Here is an 18,853-nt window from a genome sequence, read left to right on the forward strand (position 1 = left end):
CTTTCATAGGATTTGGTTCTTTTTTCTATCCTTTTTTAATAATTTCACTGATAATTATACCTGATATTTTGAGCCGGATGCTGTTCTCCACTCAAGGACTCTCTTTTGTGTCGATTCTGAAAAAGCTTTCTAAGAAATCAAGAATCATTGATTATTTAGTTTGTTTGAGTACATCTGACGAACGGGTGGAGGAAAAGAGGGAGGAGTGAGAGGCGCAAAGGACCGATCTTCCTGTTTTAAACATGCTTTAAAATAGTTTTTTCTCATCTCTCCAGGTCTATCCACTCATCTACCGGTCTCTCTCTGATCTAGACTCTTCTCTTAGAGTATTTGACAGACTGTGGTTGACACTCGATTTAAGGGGGTGTCAGTTTGTCAAATACCCCAAGAGAGGGGGCACGAGTCTCCAGAGCTCTGCGACACCACGTTTGACCTAAGCGATCCTGTTACACTCTCATGTTCAACCGTGTTTGCAGTACATGTGTAAGTTTAGCTACTTATGGTCATGCAAAATGTCTAAGGAAAAGAACAAAAATCAAATAAGCAGGACCACAGGAAGTGTTTTCCACATAACAGTTTATTCATTTATAATGTGCATTTTTGTTCATTAGCTCTGTATCGCTGCAATCTTTCTGGGTGGGTGAGCGGGTAGATTAGATGCATAGATTGAAAAACAAAGACGAGAAAAGTTCCATTAATGTAGTGCTGTCTGCATCAGGGATCATTATGTAATAAGTCGTACACTCTCAACATAATTCAGATACCCAGCGTTCAGTGTTCTGAGGACACTGACAGCTGCTGATGACAGTTGGAGTGCACAATTCCTTCGCTGAAAAAAAAAAAAAAGGTTGTGAAATGTGTGTGTGTCATTGTTTAGTATGTGGTGTAATGCGTTTGGGAGTGTGCTATCTGTATTTCTGTTAATTAAATCTAATGTTTTTTTACCTTTAGAATCTCAATTCTGTGTACAGTGGTTGTTTGGGAAGAACATGAAATAATAATTTCTTCTTTTAGACATGAAATTTTATCAGGTTCATAAGAAAAAAACATTTGCTTTTCCTGAAAGGAATACTGGTGCCTGCGAGGATGCATAAGAATGGTTTGTCGAATTCTTGTTTTCTGTCAACTGTGCATTACGAATTGAACAGAGGATGCCAACTTTCAATTCAAATGCTGAATTTGAATTTATTTTGAATTAAGGTAGCAAAACTTTTAGGATGTTGGATTATTTTTAAATTAATTTTAAGTATGATTTACAAAGTGTAAAGGAAAGTTTGTATGTAATAAAAAAATATATATTTCCCATGGTGAATTAACTGTACTACTGTGTTGAATTTCTTTAAATAGCAATTCAGTAAATTCCGCTTCCTGTTGGGTGTGGCTAATTCAATTCAAATTCTAAGTCATGAATTGAAAGGGAGCCAATTCTTCTGTTCTGAACTTTGAACTCAGACAATGACACTCTGGCGATACATTTTTAAAAAAAGTATAAAGTTATACAAAACCAAAATATATAGTACACCTAAGATGGAAATTATTAACAAAACACAAGTACGAATGGAGTCTGTATGCCAAACAGTTTGAGCTAAATTAACTGCATAAGTTTGAAGTGGTGGGGGTATGCACAGAAACAGTATGCAAAAGTATGCAAGGATAAACAGAATGTTTTAAAATTCAAATTTACAATTAAAATGCATTGTTTTCTTACAATCCGAGGCATGTAGTGCCCCTAGAGCAGTCTATGGTTAAGCATGGGTCTTAAGGTCACCACCTGGAAGTAGAACCTTTGGCTTACTAACCCGAAGCTTTAAGCAGAATTTATCTAATGTTTTATGCAATACAGAGAAATGAGGAAACAGCATTGACTTCCAGTGTGCAGTTTGTTTCCAGTGTGACTCACACATTCACACTGATCCATATGTAGTTTTAAACTACTTCCATACATGCAGGTGAGATCAAGCCATTGAATGCCTGCTCTGCTCGACATGCACGTATAATTTCATACTAGCCATTAAAAAAAATCATGATTACATTAAGTATTATCCAAAGGCAGCAATGTTCGGGCACAGGGCTCTGTCTCTGACACAGCTCATATGCATGACAAACACTCTCTGTTCAGTGAGAAAGTTCTCTGTTACGCATATGAACATATGCAAATATTGTAATACATTTTAAAAGGTTATTTCCAGTAAGCTTCAAAATCACAACATCACTCAAGGCTAGAAATATTCGTTCTTGTGTTAAGATTAATTTGGGTGATTTCCAGGGGCATACTGGTTGGTCACACTCATTTTATTATTTTGTGGAAGTGTAAAGTATAATGTTCGTATGCCATTAAAACAGAATAACACAAAATCAGTTTTAAACAGATCTGACTGTATATTAAGTGTTAAGTTAACATGTGAATTTACGTGTGAGTGCTTGTGTATCATTTGCGGCTCACTGCCTCTTGTTTTCCTCGTTGATCATTGATCTCATGCGGAACGCGAACAGTCATTCCATCCATCCAGTGCTCCACAGTCACCTGACACCCCAAACGAGATCTGAGCCAATGACAGAACAGCGATACAAAATTATTAGCATAGTGAACGGACAAAGAAAGTTTTTTTTACAGTATAGTTTTTGTTAAAAGTTTACCTTATCACTCTGATTAATGAATAAATTATGAATAATTTTAGTTGATAAAAGTAACATTTTAGATATTGATAATACATTTTAGATAATGATAATGTGCAAAATGGTGTCAAACTGTATCCAAATTGTCTAAAAAAATATGATTTATTATATTATTGTTATTATTATACACACACACACTTTCATTTCAAATAAAGATTCATCAACATTAAAAAACCAACATGTGAAAACTGTCCTTGTGAAACCTGAGACCCCTGTAATAATATAATTTAGACAGTTACTGTTTAGGAGTATGTTATTCATTTGTATTTTAGAGAACATTTAGGATATTGCATAACATTGTTACATCAAAAGTGCATGCATTCAGAATAGCACATAGCTTTGTTCAAGCAAAAATAAGTTGTCATTTTATGTTTATGTTGTGAATATTGTTGATTAAACTATAGGATGCATTTGAATTAGACAGCGTTTCAGTGTTCTCGAGCAGGTCAATACCCAACATAATATAATTGGATTATTTGAATCAGCCATATTCTTTCTACATTTTCGAAAACATTGTAGTGCATTGTTAATATCTTGCAGTGCTCTTTTTCTTATCCTAAAATAGACAAATCCTCTTCCATCATTCTAACTCTCTTAAAGCGTTACTGACTCAATCAGACACTCTGACTCTTTAGATCGAAGTGTCTTACGTCTTGGTGAGTCCGTATGCCAAATCCAGCATGTCAGTCTCTTCATCCACTATTGGCTCCAGTTTGTCATACACGCTCTCCTCAAATATCAGGTGACAGGTGGAACAGGCCAGAGTGCCCTCGCACGCTCCTAACACACACACACACACACACAGTTTTATAATTTTATTTATTAGCTAAGAATGCTAAGAACTGTCAAAGTATAAATAAATAGGGCCTTAATTTGTAGTTCTGTAAACATCATTTATAAACAGTGCTTTTTATATATTTTCACATTTGCATCAGGTACATTTTTATTGTTTATGTAAAACTGCAGTATTTATTATAAATTACTTATCCATTTAGCCCTACATCATAATTTTTTTTTGTTCATGTGCCCTGGTAATCTTTGAATCAAAAAGATGAACATATCCTACACCCCTCACAACAAAATTGTGTAACATAAATTAATGATTTACAGGAGCAGGGTTTGATATTCTCCATGTTTTTCGGTTGTATGCATCAGCTAGGTATAGCACATTGCTCTTGCCTGCTGTGACAAATGCAACAAGGTGAGGTCTGAAGCATTGAGTGTGAAAATTGAAAAAAATAAGAAATGAGAAATCCACAGATTTCTACCTGCAGGATTTTGCAGGCGGGAATTGGATAAAACAGTTGTGGGCAAGAACATCTAGAAATATAAGTTCTATGTAGCAGGAGTGAGATAGAATCTTCCTGGAGGGGGACTAAAAAAAATATGCAAACCTCTAGATCCAATCAATTGTTGATGGAACTTTATGGAAATCAAGTCCCTCCCTACATTTTTTCTCGTTTGAGAAGCTGTTTCACTTGATTATATGTTACAATAGAGAAGAAAAGACTTTATGAAAGATGATCCCAACTTTATGCTGACTTTAAGTAAAAATTATTTGGTCATAAATAAGCCCTACTGTATAGCAAAATGGGTTAGAACAGATCAAAATTAAAGGGATAGTTTACCCAAAAATGAAAATTAGCCCATGATTTACTCACCCTCAAGTCATCCTAGGTGTATATGACATTCTTCTTTCAGACGAATACAATCGGAGTTATATTAAAAAATGTCCTGGCTCTTCCAAGCTTTATAATGGCAGTGAGTAGCTGTTTCTGTTTTGAAGTCCATAAAAGTGCATCTATCCATCATAAAAGAGCTCCACATGGCTCCGGGGGGTTAATAAAGGCCTTCTGAAGCAAAGTGATGCATTTGTGTAAGAAAAATATCCATATTTCAAACTTTCTGGCCAAACGAACATACGGATTCCACTTAAGTGTAAAGCGCAACTTATGCGAGTAATGTGACGTACTGCAGATAATTACACTACGTCATGACACACTACGCTTCTTCTGACGTCATGAGTTGTGTAAGTTGCGCATTAGGCGCAAGTAGACTGCGTATGGCCGTTTGGCCGGAAACTAGAATTTTACATTGTAACGTGTTAAATATGAATATTTTTCTTACACTAACGCATCGCTTCGCTTCAGAAGGCCTTTATTGACCCCCCGGAGCCATGTGGAGCACTTTTATGATGGATAGATGCACTTTTATGGACTTCAAAACAGAAACAGCAATTCACTGCCATTATAAAGCTTGGAAGAGCTAAGACATTTTTTAATATAACTCTGATAGTATTCGTCTTAAAGAAGAATGTCATATACACCTGACTTGAGTGTGAGTAAATCATGAGCTAATTTGAATTTTTAGGTGAACTATCTCTTTAAAACAAGTAGCGTGGAAATAGTTATGGATCAAAAGTTCCATAACACACACACACCACTTAAAACAGATGGGACTTAGAACGATCACAAGGAGCCAAAATAACACACAAAAATGTCATTACCAAAGCCGCTGATGTCAAGATTCTTCTTGATGACAACATCTAGAAGACTCTCTCCCTCTGTGACAAAAACGCTGCTCTTCACCCCCGACTGATTTACAAAGTGCACCAGCACTTTAGAGTCAGAGGAACTGAGAACAAGCACACAGATACACACAAACTCATTTCATTGAACTGATCCTGGTAAAGCCTTCTTAGTAAGAAGTAAAAATAGAAAGCAATGGGTTGACTTGATAAGTCAGGTAGTGTAGTAGGGATATTTTTTTGAGTGTGAATTTTAAAGAGGGTGAATCTGCAGTGATCTGCACTAATTCAACTTTTTATTACACAAGGATGTTGATTAGTCTTAATTGCTGGATGTGTTTGCAATCTCTTTGTCATTCATGTGCAAGGGAGAGACCTTATAATGGCTCAGACATTAATGAAATGCCTGTAAATCACAGACAATTATATATTTAAAGAAACACAGAACAGACAGACACCTTTATTTTGAGATTCCAGATGAAAAAAAAAACCCTACTTAATTTTTTTTGAGTTTTTATGGCTTTATTATATAGGACAATGTACACTGTAAAATCCAACAGTGATTCTAACTAACACTTTTTAGTTAACTTTACTTAATGTCTTAACTTAGTTGTAAAAATCTAGTAATCTGCACTATTCACACTATGTTTTGTTTACTAAGAAAACCCAAGATTAATTGATTGGTTTGAGTGTGGTTTTTGAGGCGGGGAAAATCTTAATGGACTTTTCACTCATTTCCTCCACTTCTGCAGTTATTTTTCTCTGTTTGCATTCACTCATTTCCCAAAGTCATCTTGAATGTTGAAATTTTAATACAACTGAAAAATTTTAGAGAACATCGCACAAGCTAACTTCATAAATTGATGTTGATTTTCCTAAAATGTTTTTAGTCACCATTATGGCGATTAGTGATCCCTTTGGTTGGGCACTTGGAACTTCATTTATACTATTGTAATTCTCTTCCCATTGATGCAGCGATTGCAACAAGAAATCGGTTATTCGGTTTCAAAGGAAGAGAAGTGTATGTGTATGTATATTTATATGAGTGTATATATATATATATATATATATATATATATATATATATATATATATGAATGAATGATGTATAACATAACTATATTTTATGTCATTTAATGATCTTTTATAATTGTGTTGCTAATACTTATGTCCTAAACACCTTGTGAAACTTTTAATTGGGTTTATATAATCCCTCTATATTTGTGACAATCTTGCAATTGATCATACTTGAGTCACACAGACTTCAACATTCAGCCTGCAAAACACAACAATGGTAACAATTATATTTTATTTAAAGTAAATTATCAAGTACTCTATACAGTTCTTTTTTAGTTACTAGAACTCTTGTGTAAGTGAAATGAAAGCTTTAGCATAAGTTCTGCTGGGAAGACTCAATTACTACGTCACTTATTGCCTTCACTTCTATCCAATCATATTCTTATGCTCACTGTATAAAAGCACGGTACTTACACATGTTTGAGTTCGCAGATACTGAAGCGACGATTACCCCCATCCTCCCCACCACCACCAGGATGGTCCCGTCCATACCTCCCAAGGGGGGTCGGCTGCGCCCCTGCCTTCATCTTTAGGCAGGAATTGCAGATCCGATACTCTCGGATTATGCACTACGGACGGGGCCTACGCCAAATGACTTTGTAGTTTATCAGCTTGCTGAGCTGTCAATAAATGTATGGTTTATTGAAATAACTCTCCCGAGTCTTTCTGGTAGAACTACACTAACTAAGCATTTGTCAGTACCACATACTATTCCTATTTCACTTTACTTGTTTTTTTAAGGCAATCAGTTTGCATGCTTTTTTTTAAGTAAGTCCAACTAATTAGATTTTACAGTGTAGAAACAGGACAGCATAGGGTGGAGAGAGGGGAATGGGACCTTGAGCCGGGAATCTAACTCGGGTCGCTGGATGCGCAGTTGTGCTATACGTCGGAACGCTGCCCAAGAGGCTATCGGCACTGCCACACACACAAAAAAAACTTTAAAGAGATGTTTGTCAGAAAACAAGGTAAACATGACTGTAAACATGATATTCTGGTCTTTTACAGTCTGTCTTTAAACAGTGCATTTGGATAGCAATGGCCTGGAAAAAAAGGCTACAGTTCAAAGTTTAGTGGGCTTATTACAAATAGAAAACTGAGTTGAAAATGAAATGATGCTGACTAGAGCATTTTTCCTTGTCATTGTGTTTAAATGAGCAGTCATAATTGAGCTACAATGGGTTTTTGCGTAATCGAGCCACATTCTTCATTTGTCTGGATAAATTACACTGTGTGTAACTGAATATTTAAATCATCAAGTACACGTCACCTCAGGCGCACAATGGCGAGGCCGATTTATGTGTATACATGCTGGACCATGCAGAGCTACAAATCACATTATCCATGTTAGTCCAACTCTGCAAAAATCTGACTGGCAAAATTTCAGTCTCTGTAGAGTTTATTTTAAAAAGACAAACTAATCTTTCAGTAATTTATAAAACACAATTCTTATTTAACTTGCTTTGGGACTGAAGGGGATGGATTGGAATCCACTGCTGCTTCAATGTAATGAGTGATTATAATCAAGGTATTAATCAATATTTTAACTTCTAAATATCAAATGAGTTGAATGACTTATCTGGAGATTTTACTTTGTTATAGAAGTTACCAGTGTGATTACTGAAATATTCTTTTCATGTATTCTTTAATGTCTGTATTTGATATCTGAATGCAGTAACAGTGCTTGCACATTTAGCCCAACTTCCAGAAATGAAATAGGTTTTGAAATGAAATGAAATGAATTGTTTTGTGTTTGAGCAAGGTCTTATAGGGACATATAGGGGTCACTAAAGCCAATAGTTTAAAGGACAAGTTCGGTATTTTACACTTAAAGCCCTGTTTACAGATCGTTTCTGATGAAATAGAACGGTTAAGATGAAAATTTGGACACATGCTGCTGTCCCGAGAATTTAGGTCCCCCCCCCCCCCCCCCCCCACCTACATAATGGTTGCATATGTGCACTGGAACAATCCTTCCTAAAACGCATTAAACTTTCGTTTACAAAGACGTGAAACTCACCGAGTGGTCAGGGGTGTTCACTGATATGCTCACACAAAAATCGCTGCAAAAGATGCTTTCCAACAGGTGTTTTACCATTCGTTGTAAAACTGTGGACCTATTTTTCCAAACGCCTCACACCCGTACATTCTTCCGTTGAGAGCTTGAATAATAGACACTCCTACAGAAAGAATACAAACAACCCCACTTCCGGCGGAGTAATACCGTACCTCACAGCACATCCAATACAAGTCGATGGAGTTGGACAAAAACTACGATAAAACCTGTTGGAAAGCATCTTTTGCAGCGATTTTTGTGTGAGCATTTCAGTGAACACCCCTGACCACTCGGTGAGTTTCACGTCTTTTTAAACGAAAGTTTAATGTGTTTTAGGAAGGATTGTTCCAGTGCACATATGCAGCCATTCTGTAGGTGGGGGGGGGGGGGGGGGGGAAGCGAAAGAAACCTAAAATTCTCGGGACAGCAGCATGTGTCCAAATTTTAATTTTAACCGTTCTATTTCATCAGAAACGATCTGTAAACAGGGCTTTAAGTGTAAAATACCGAACTTGTCCTTTAAGGGAACATTTTTTTTTTAACGCATTATCTTGATGTTTTGAGAGGACTCTCCTGTTTATTGTTAGAGCCAAGCCAAATCCAACCTTGGAAAAGCTGTGTGTCATTCAAAAAGCTGTGAGAATCATTCAACCTGTAAGTAATGACGTAGCTTAGACCTTGGAAATGGTATAACTGCTGTGATCTTTGTAACTGTAAGCAGGGCAGCCTACGAACTCCCGTGTGAGTCTTGAAGCTGACTTCTGCTGATGAAACTGCAAACTATCTTCAGTAAAACTTTTCTTCAATTTTTTATAATTCTGACTCCAGGTCTTCATTCAAACATCTGGTCCTTGGGTCCTAAACTGTTAACCCCTAACAGGACTATATGTTTTTTGAAAAGCACTCAATTTAATTTCCATTATGTAGTTCTATGAAGCATATGACACATGCCATGTCAAATTTTAATGTGACTATTCCTGTTCCAGATTTTTCATCGATGACTCATGCACTATACACAGGAGACTCTGAATACATTTCTTTACCATCCATTCGTGAATGTCACATTGTTACATCCCTGCAAAGTTTGACAGCTTTGTACTTTTGCTTTGGTTCATACTTTCCTGATCACTCTTGGCTGGACTAATGAGGTTTTTGCAAGTTACTGGGGCCTTTAAAAATATTTTACTATTTTGTCTTATATAAAGATATGTATGAGGAAAAAGGGTATAACATGTGGAAGTAGTGGTGTGAGTAATGTCGGCTACACAATTTCCAAAGTTGACGGATCGCTGTTCTTCTCACACGACACGACTGTCTGGGGTACTATTTAGTTGCTGTTGTGTGCACATTACACAACGGATCGGCGACAGGGGTCACATTTTACACAACATTTCAATAGGAAGAATCACAGACAACTCAGTCTGGTCTACAAACTCCCTTTCACAACCAAACACACGTAAGAATTGATGCAGGAAATAATGTAAGATCATGCATGAGACAGGAGTTCTTGTGTGAGACCTGGATTTCTTGTGTGAGACCTGGATTTCTTCTTGTTAAAATAATGCACGCAACATGCTTGTGATCCAAGTTGTCGGTGCGTTGATAACAGCAACAAAAGATGGAAAAAAGAATAATATGATGGAGAGAATGGTTGCTTACAGAAACCATGCTTGCTGATTTTTTTGTTCCAGGTCTATGACTTCTGCCCCCAAACTTTCCCTTACCCTGTATATCTTGTGCTCTCATTGACTGTAGGTCGTCGCCAGTGTAATTTCCAGTTGTAACACATTTCACATCTGTCGCAGACAGGTCCAGATATTTAACAAGCAAAATATTTCACAGCCCTTGGCAATGCATAAACGCTTCTCTCAAATAACGTCTTTGATCATACACACTAAGCGATTGTCACTCACGTGAAGGAGCACCGATTTGCCTCCAATTTCAGCCATTTGACGGCGACGGTGAGTAAAAAATCCGGGCTAAAATCGTGTAGTTTGTACTCGGCATAATAGGTATGCATGTCTTGAAAGAAAAATTGAAATTTCAGGATGCTTCTAAAATTGAAAACCCGATTTAGACCCTGACAAGGTTAACGAACAAGAGGATCAATCAGAACAGATTTCATGGACGGACTTTGCAAGCACGGATTTCACAGTCAAGTCAAGTCAAGTCAAGTTTATTTATATAGCGCTTTTCACAATACAGATTGTATCTTAACAGTATTAAATTAAAATAATACATCAATGTTTGTTTCTAGTGGAAAACGTCCACGTTTGGTAATGCTCATCAATAGTATTGTTGATTGATTAATTAAATTAAATATCCCCAAATATCCCCAACTGAGCAAGCCAAAGGCAACAGTGGCAAGGAACCGAAAAACTCCATTAAGTGACCTAATGGTGACCTAAAGCTCCATCAGGTGACCCAATGGAGAAAAAAAAAAAAAACCTTGGGAGAACCCAGGCTCAGTTGGGGCCCAGTTCTCCTCTGGCGTTTATGAACTAGAGGTCAGATTTAACTGTAAGATTAAAAGTATTATATGAATGCCAGGCTGAAGAGATTTAATCTAGTTTTAAACTGGGAGAGCGAGTCTGAGCAACAAACAATATCAGGAAGACTATTCCAGAGTTTTGGAGCTAAATGTGAAAATGCTCTCCCTCCTTTGGTGGACCTAGATATCCTAGGTATGACCAAAAGCCTCGAATTTAGTGATCTTAAAGAGCGCGATGGATTATAGGGTGATAGAAGATCCGTTAAATAGACTGGAGCTAAGCCGTTTAGGGCTTTATAAGTCAGTAGCAATACCTTGTAATTAATACAGAACTTTATAGGTAACCAATGTAGTGATGATAAAATTGGTGTTATATGATCATATTTTCTTGATCTAGTAAGAACTCTAGCGGCGGCATTTTGGACTAACTGTAGCTTGTTTATTAAGGATGCAGGACAACCGGCTAATAAAGCATTACAGTAATCTAGTCTCGAGGTCATGAATGCATGAACTAACTTTTCTGCGTCAGAAACTGATAGCATGTTACGTAGCTTAGCAATGTTTCTAAGGTGGAAAAAGGCTGTTCTTGTAACATATGAAATATGATTTTCAAAAGACAGGTTGCAGTCTAGTATAACACCCGGGTCTTTTACTGTAGAGGATAAAGTAACAGGACATCCTACTATGTTAAAGTTGTGGTGTGAGAGGTTTTGTGGGCGGTTTTTTGAACCGATGATTAGTCTTGTCTGGATTTAATAAAAGAAAATTGCGCGTCATCCAATCTTTTATATCTTTAACACACTCTGTCAATTTGGATAATTTAGCGTTTTCATCTGGCCGTGATGAAATATAGATTTGAGTGTCATCAGCATAACAATGGAAACTAATTCCATGTTTCCTTATAATATTTCCAAGTGGCAGCATATATATTGAGAATAACAGAGGGCCTAACACAGATCCCTGCGGCACTCCATAGTTTACTGGAGTTATGATCGAGTTATTCACAGGTTTCAGAGTGGTATGTTTTTTGCAATTTTCTTATACATTATAGATACGATGTTATCCACCATTTAATCGTGATATTTGTCGGGAAACTAAGGTAATACAAAGATTAATCGGTAACAAAACCATGGTTAATTTTCCTAAATAGAGGTGAACCGTCTTACAAAAGCAAGGGCTAACAAAAGCAACAGAAAACAAGCTGTTCTCCATAAAATGTGCAGCACACAGATAAATGTTGGGGTTACAATGTTCAGGAACAGTGTTAAAAAAATACATTTTAACCACTAAGGTTATCCTCCCTAAGAAGGCCAAACAAAGGGGTTTTGAAAACGGGGTGGGGAAAAAAGCATCTCTTCAACATAGCAGTCTTCCTCTTCTCTATAGCGCAGCTCATCCCAACCACGCCTCTGCCTCCTTATTTGCTTATTCCGTGGGTGCGGATTATTTAAATGAGTAACATTGTGACTTCATAAGATCTGGAAAAATCGCGTTGTGGTCAAAACGAGTTGTTCGTTGTAGTTCTTGAAAAGTGGATTCTGATAAATAAAATATCTCCCTTTGGAGTGGACTTTGAGCTTTGCAACCTTGAAGATCTTTTTTATGCTCTAACAGCAACATTACACAATGGCTAAAGTTAAAAAAGTTAAAAAGCATTATAGGACCAATAATAGTTAATAGGAATAGTTATTTAATAGTTAATAGGACCAGTAATAGGAATAGTTTTAGTACATTAAGGCACTTTAAGTGTTTTTCACATTAGGCATTTTAGAATGTCCCACTGTTTTAGTGATTGAAATATTGCAGAAGCTGCTATGAACGGAGAGTACTTCTGCCCCTCATATCTCATTTTTATATACAAATTAATATTGTATGTACCCCGATAAAAGCCCAAGGGGATCAGCGCGTTTAGATCACATGATCATCCGAATACTAATTACTTTGTTGGTGGCAGGTTCATGGGATACATTAATTGTGGTACTTGTATTTTTGTGTGATGCTGCATGCACACAACTAGGTGACAGAGAGACTACTATATGCCCAAGATGATATCCAGCACAATGTTACTGAATGTCACTTTAAAAATTCTTTTAGAGCTCAAAAGAGGTTTTTGCAGGAAGGAAGAAGTCAGTCTTACTGAACTTGAGCTGAAAGTGATTAGTAGTCATCCAGTCTGATATGTCAAGCCATGCAGAGATCTTTTCTTTGATTACAGATGCAGAGGCAGATGGGGGATTGGGTTTGTGTCATGAGCACTAATGATAAGAAACTCAATTTGAATGGAGGCCATTCCAAGCAATCTGGTGTAGGTGGAAAAGAAAAGCACTTCTGATCCCTGTGGTACTCTGGTGGGTTGATAAGAGTGGGCCTTTTCATCTTATTTAGGATCTTAATGAAAACAAAATACTAAAGTGTTTATGACATTCACTATACAATGCCGAAGAAAGCGAGCAAAAAACGCTTCTAATGTTTGAGTGCATAAAAGCTCAGAATTCAACTATCGAAGGATCCTTTAATAGAAGCCAAACAAATAATGAGTGCGATGAATGATCCTTCAAAGAAATGCTATGGGCAAAATATTCCCAAAGCCAATAATATAATCAGCTGATTTAAAATTCCTTTTAAATTCATTACACTATTGTTATTTTCAGGTTTAGTTCATAGTTCATGACATAGTTTGTGACATAGTTCACCCAATAATAATAATAATAATAATTGCATTCTTCTTTGGAGGAATTTCCATTTTTTCCTTTTTTCTTTTGTCTATACAATGTTGTTTTGGACCCCACAAACTTTCATTATGAATTAAAACTGTTCTTTAACATATTTTTTTCCACATTAGAAAAAATGCCTTTATCTCACATCAAGTTCACTTGAACACACACACAAACCACAAGATACTAAGAGTTATTAGAGATAGTCAGATTTTTATCATTCAGCAGAGAATGACTGAATCAAAAAAGCAGAGTATCATCAGAGTGTGATAATATGAAGTATAATGTGTTAGAAAGGACAAAGAACAAGAGCAGCGATGACCATGAACATATAAGAGAGTGGATGAAGATTACAAATGGGCGAAAGAAGATTCTATCAGAAATCCAAAGTGTTTCATTTTTATTTGGATCTAGGCCCACTAGATTTTCCTAGAATAAATCATTCCATGTTAAAACATACTCTTATAAAACCATTCTTCAGTGACCTATAATTTTATGCTAATAATCCTGCGGATGTGTGCAATTAGGCTATAGTGACGTGCACATTTTATGTTATTCCAATCTCTCTTTAAAAAAAATGTGACATCCCCAGCTGGACATTTTAATATGAATAGGAAATAAGGCATCAGAGCACAGATAGAATTAAACTCTTGGATAAAGCACATGTTTGTGAGCACTTAATTATGTGGTCTAATATAATTAGAATGCATTCCCTGTACAGAACACAAAGCATTATGTAAAACAACAAACAAAGTACATTTAATCCTTACCTGTTTTGTTGGGATTCACTGCACAGTTTGGGAGCTGTGTGAAGAAATCTCAGATGGGATCTTGTGGATCCTGGGTGGCACACTAGAGCCAGGCTGGAACGGGCCAAGACCTGCACACACATACGAGAGGCCATGCTGTTCTGCTGTGCTAGCGTGTGTGCAAGGGGGTCTATGAATGAGGAGGCTCTGCATCTAGTTTTGGGATGTTCTTTGTTTCAAGGACAGAGCTGCAAGCTCCATGGAGAAGGCCAACCATGAGGTGGGCAAGGTTAAACACACAGAGAAAAGGAGAGAGAGAAGCCTTGGCATTAAAGGTCATGAAAAATAAACCCGCTTGGCAGGCACAATATTTTCTAGATTTTTGTAGTTTACTTTAAAATGTAGTTTTTGACCTGTCATTGAATGTGTTTCAATGGAGAAACAAGACTGTCTCCTGCAATGCTGGGTCAGGGTGCAGACTCAGATAATCTAAAGATCAGATGAGGTTAGATCATGATCAGAGCTCAGACTAAAGGCACTGATATATACTTTTTTTTTCTTGAGCTTTTTGTTTACTGTTTGTATACCAAACATTTCAATGCAACCCACGCTGGGTTCTCATATCTGACCTTGATACACTAAGTGAATAGAAGAATCAGAAAAGATATCCAGGTCAAAGAAAATACGTCATCGTCATGCATCAATGGCCGTTTGAATGTGTTTAAGTTGTGTTTTGTTTTGGGGCCTTAAGAATAAAACACTTGTTCTTCAATTTTACCCTAAATATATTGGGGCCTTAAGAATAGAGATTAGGGATTTGGATCGAAATGTGGCCTTAAGTTTCTGATATACATACATATTCAGCCACCTATCACACACTCTCTATCAGCACTGGCCATTTAAAAACCATCCCGGTTTCGATCACTACAAATTTCAAATTCAAACCAAAAGGCAAACCTGGGCTTAACGCAACACTGTAAAAAGTGAATAGTTTGGATCAACTTAAAAAAATTACTTCAATTGGTAACACCTAACGAAATTAAGGTGGCTTCTAGAGGAGCTATGAGCGAGGATGCACACAGGTGTATCGTGCATCCTCGCTCATAGCTCCTCTAGAAGCCTCCTCACTCCTCGTTCCTCGCCTCAGTAATTTACCACGGCTTCGAAGTCGAAAGCGGCTCAACCAATCATAATCAAGGACTGTCCATTTTCTAAAAAATAATTTAGTATAATAATAGTTTAGTTTAATATATAAGTAAATTCACTTTATTGTCCAACCCAGCCCAGACAAAAAAAGCACGAACATTTTTCTGACTGAAATCTTTTTTCAGGCTAAGTTACATTTTAACAAACACTTTATTTTAAAGATCAATAGCGTTTTAAAGGAAGATTTAAACAGCTTTTCCATGGCCAGGTTGCGTAATTTTAAAGCTGACAAAACTGCAATACTTGGCACTTTTTAGTCATACAAATTGAACTCTCTGCAATCCAAACGACAGAAATCCATCATAGCAACAGATAACTCTCAGTTCTACCAGAAAGACTCAGAGGGCAGGTAAACATTTGCATGGTATTTATTCCATAAAGTATTAACAGATGTAGTGAGCTACAATGATTCGTGTTTAGTTAATTGGCATCCTGAAATTATTCTTTGTCATTTCTGCACATTGACAATACTGCTTTTATTTCTTTTTGGTATTCCTTTCATTTTAATTAGTTAATTAATTTAATATAAATTTAAAAGAAGGGAAAAAAAGGAAGAATTTTCCTCAGTCTCTCAGCTCTGTCTGGAATTTGATGTGAATGTGAAACTGAATTTTTTTTTTAAATTAAATATTGTAAATATATAATGCTTTTTTATTTATTTATTTAATTATAATATTTAATGCTTTTCAAAGCAAAAACCTTGACACTGAGAGAAAGAGAGATAATAGAAACTACCACAGGATTTCCAAGAAAAACCTTATCTTTGATTGTATTGCACAGGCAGCTAAAACCTTTAATGAGAATATGGAAGATAAAAGTGTATAATCAGATTTATAAGTTTATAATCAGACTTTATGGGAGACATACTAACAAAAACATGTCAAGTTTTCAGCTCCAGAGGCTTTCTGAAGGCCAACAGGAAAGATTTTAACCTTCAGCTGACAACAGTGTCCACTACTGTGTCCTTGATGGGTTTGAGAACCCTGAGAGTTGCAGCCGTTTACCCAAACATCCGAAACTCACTGGACGCAAATAACCACTCCAAACCCAAAAGCCTTTTAAGTATAAACACAGGCCTCGTCATCCACACTTGTGAGAAGTGAAATATTGAAAAGGTTTTGTTCGATCGGACAACAAAAATGTACAATATACAAACAAAGAAAAGAGGTTGTGTAAACATATTTCCACAACAATCATATTATCATTCACAGTCAATAGAAAACAAGTCACGAGCTGATTGTCATGAAAACGGCAAATTTTATGATGGCTCTGATGCCATTTGCTTTTAGTCTTTGGTCCGATTTGGTTCCCTTGTAACATACACTGAGCTTGAGGCTCACTTTATTTACAAAATACTGTGTGTGTGTGTGTGTGTGTGTGTGTGTGTGTGTGTGTGTGTGTGTGTGTGTGTGTGTGTGTGTGTATATATCAAAATTATTCATACCCCTTGGAAAAATCAATACTTTATTATTATTTGGTGGAACTTTAACTTTCATTGAATCCAATATCTATTTGTTGCTTGCTATCCACAACCCACATATGTGTTGTCTAAACCTTATTTGCATATCAATAGATATGGACAAAGATTCTATTTTGAGCCTGTTCAAAATGAATCATATTCCTAATCTCAGAAAAAAACCTTCTTTTGTGAAAGTGCACATGGTTTTCATAATCCAGTGACCATAATCATTGACAATCAATTTAACATTCTTAGGCCTAATTAATTTAGGCCTAAGAATGTTAAATAGTCACACCTGCTCTGTAAAGTTTTAATTAAGGAAACAAAGCTTTAATTATCCTCAGATACTGTCACCATGGCCAAGAAGAAAGAACTCAGTCATGATCTATGTACGCATATTGTCAATGCCCAGTGGAGGCAAGGGCTACAAGGCCATTTCGAAAAAATTGGATGTCCCTGTATCACCCCAACAGAGTATCAACAAGAAGTTCAAGATGTTCAACACTGTAAAAAAAAAAAAAAGGGATGGGCGTAGCAGGAGGCGCAGGGTATCCTCTAGAGCAGGGGTGTCCAAACTCAGTCCTGGAGGGCCACTGTCCTGAAGAGTTTAGCTCTAGCCTGCCTCAACACACCTACCTGGAAGTTTCTAGAATGCCTAGACCTTGATTATCTGGTTCAGGTGTGTTTAATTGGGGTTGGAGCTAAAATCTGCAGGACAGTGGCCCTCCAGGAGCAGGATTGGACATCCCTGCTCTAGAGGATACCTTGTGACTAGAAAGATCTGCCTCAAGGCAAGCAACAACCCTCAAATCACCACCAAAGCTCTAACAGACACCCTTAACCTAGCAGGGACGACGGTATCAAGACACACCATTCAGCAAATTCTGCATCGAGGTGGTCTCCGTGAACATCGCCCCAGAAAGACGCCACTCCTTACCAAGGGACATTGGGATGCACGTCTGGCCTTTGCGAGGGGTCAGCTAGATAGAGATCCGAACTTCTGGTCATCCATCCTCAGACAAGACTAAATTGGAGCTCTTTGGACAAATGGATGGTGCATATGTTTGGTGTAAGAAAGGGGAAGCCTTCAGTCATACCATCCCAACGGTCAAGCACAGCGGTGGTTAATATTCGTCAATAAAATAGCCATGAAATAACATATTTCTTGATATATCACATGTTGTTATTCTTTCAGTCGTTTGTCACATATTAAATGGTGGCATTATAAAACTCATTAATTACAGAAGACAACTCAAAAACACTATAAAAAATACCAAGGGTATGAATAATTTTAGTTAATTAATTGAGTGAAGGTGTGCATGCTGGGCTGGCTAGATTATGGCCATGTTGGAACCAGTACCTCTACACAGCCTCCCCCTACTGGACGCATCAGGAACAACAGTGGCCTGGGCCATTATGTCTGCAGCCTTCCTCTTCTCTGTTGTTTTGAGTGTGGTTGCGGGGAGATGGAGAAGTTAAGTTGAGAGTTCTTGGAACTACAAGCCTGTTTCTTTCATGACTATAGTCTCTTGATTAAAGCATTCATCGGCATTAGGGGCTGCTGTCCACACAGAACGTGTTTTTCCATTTCACTCTGCTACTTTTCCATTGTTTTTCAGTGTAAACGCACTAGTCGTGTTTAACTGTTGCGCTTGCGTCTCGCGCATGACAGAGCGTTCTCAAAACGCAGCACTCAAGTTAAATTAAGCTTAACTAAAATGCGCTTGCGTTTTCCCCCCGTTCCACTGCCCGCGATTGCATGGCGTCTTGCGTTTTCTCTTTTAAAGATTATGCTTTCTGTGTGAACGGTAACTCCTGAGCATCATAAGATGCATATTTTTGTGCTATGTTTTTAAAATTGATCATGACTTCTGAGCGTTCTCACATAATTCTGTCCT

General features: G+C 37.1%; 1 protein-coding gene across 2 annotated transcripts; it reads right to left on the minus strand.

Annotated features, from left to right (window-relative positions):
* Positions 1-1,644: 1,644 nt before the first annotated feature.
* Positions 1,645-18,577, minus strand: fdx1b (ferredoxin 1b). 2 transcript variants are annotated; one of them, XM_079872631.1, is made up of 5 exons: positions 18,316-18,577; positions 14,312-14,421; positions 5,183-5,310; positions 3,327-3,456; positions 1,645-2,543 (listed from the first exon to the last, which is right to left on the minus strand). In XM_079872631.1, the coding sequence occupies exons 1-5, from the start codon at positions 18,343-18,345 to the stop codon at positions 2,429-2,431; spliced, it is 513 nt and encodes a 170-aa protein (XP_079728757.1). In that variant the 5' UTR covers positions 18,346-18,577; the 3' UTR covers positions 1,645-2,428. The 2 variants fall into 2 exon arrangements, with proteins under 2 accessions (XP_079728757.1, XP_079728758.1); XM_079872632.1 differs by lacking the exon at positions 18,316-18,577 and having other exon boundaries at positions 14,312-14,559.
* Between the last annotated feature and the right edge of the window lie 276 nt (positions 18,578-18,853).

This window comes from Squalius cephalus (assembly GCF_949319135.1).
Source record: "Squalius cephalus genome assembly, chromosome: 5".
NCBI classification, from domain to species: domain Eukaryota; kingdom Metazoa; phylum Chordata; class Actinopteri; order Cypriniformes; family Leuciscidae; genus Squalius; species Squalius cephalus.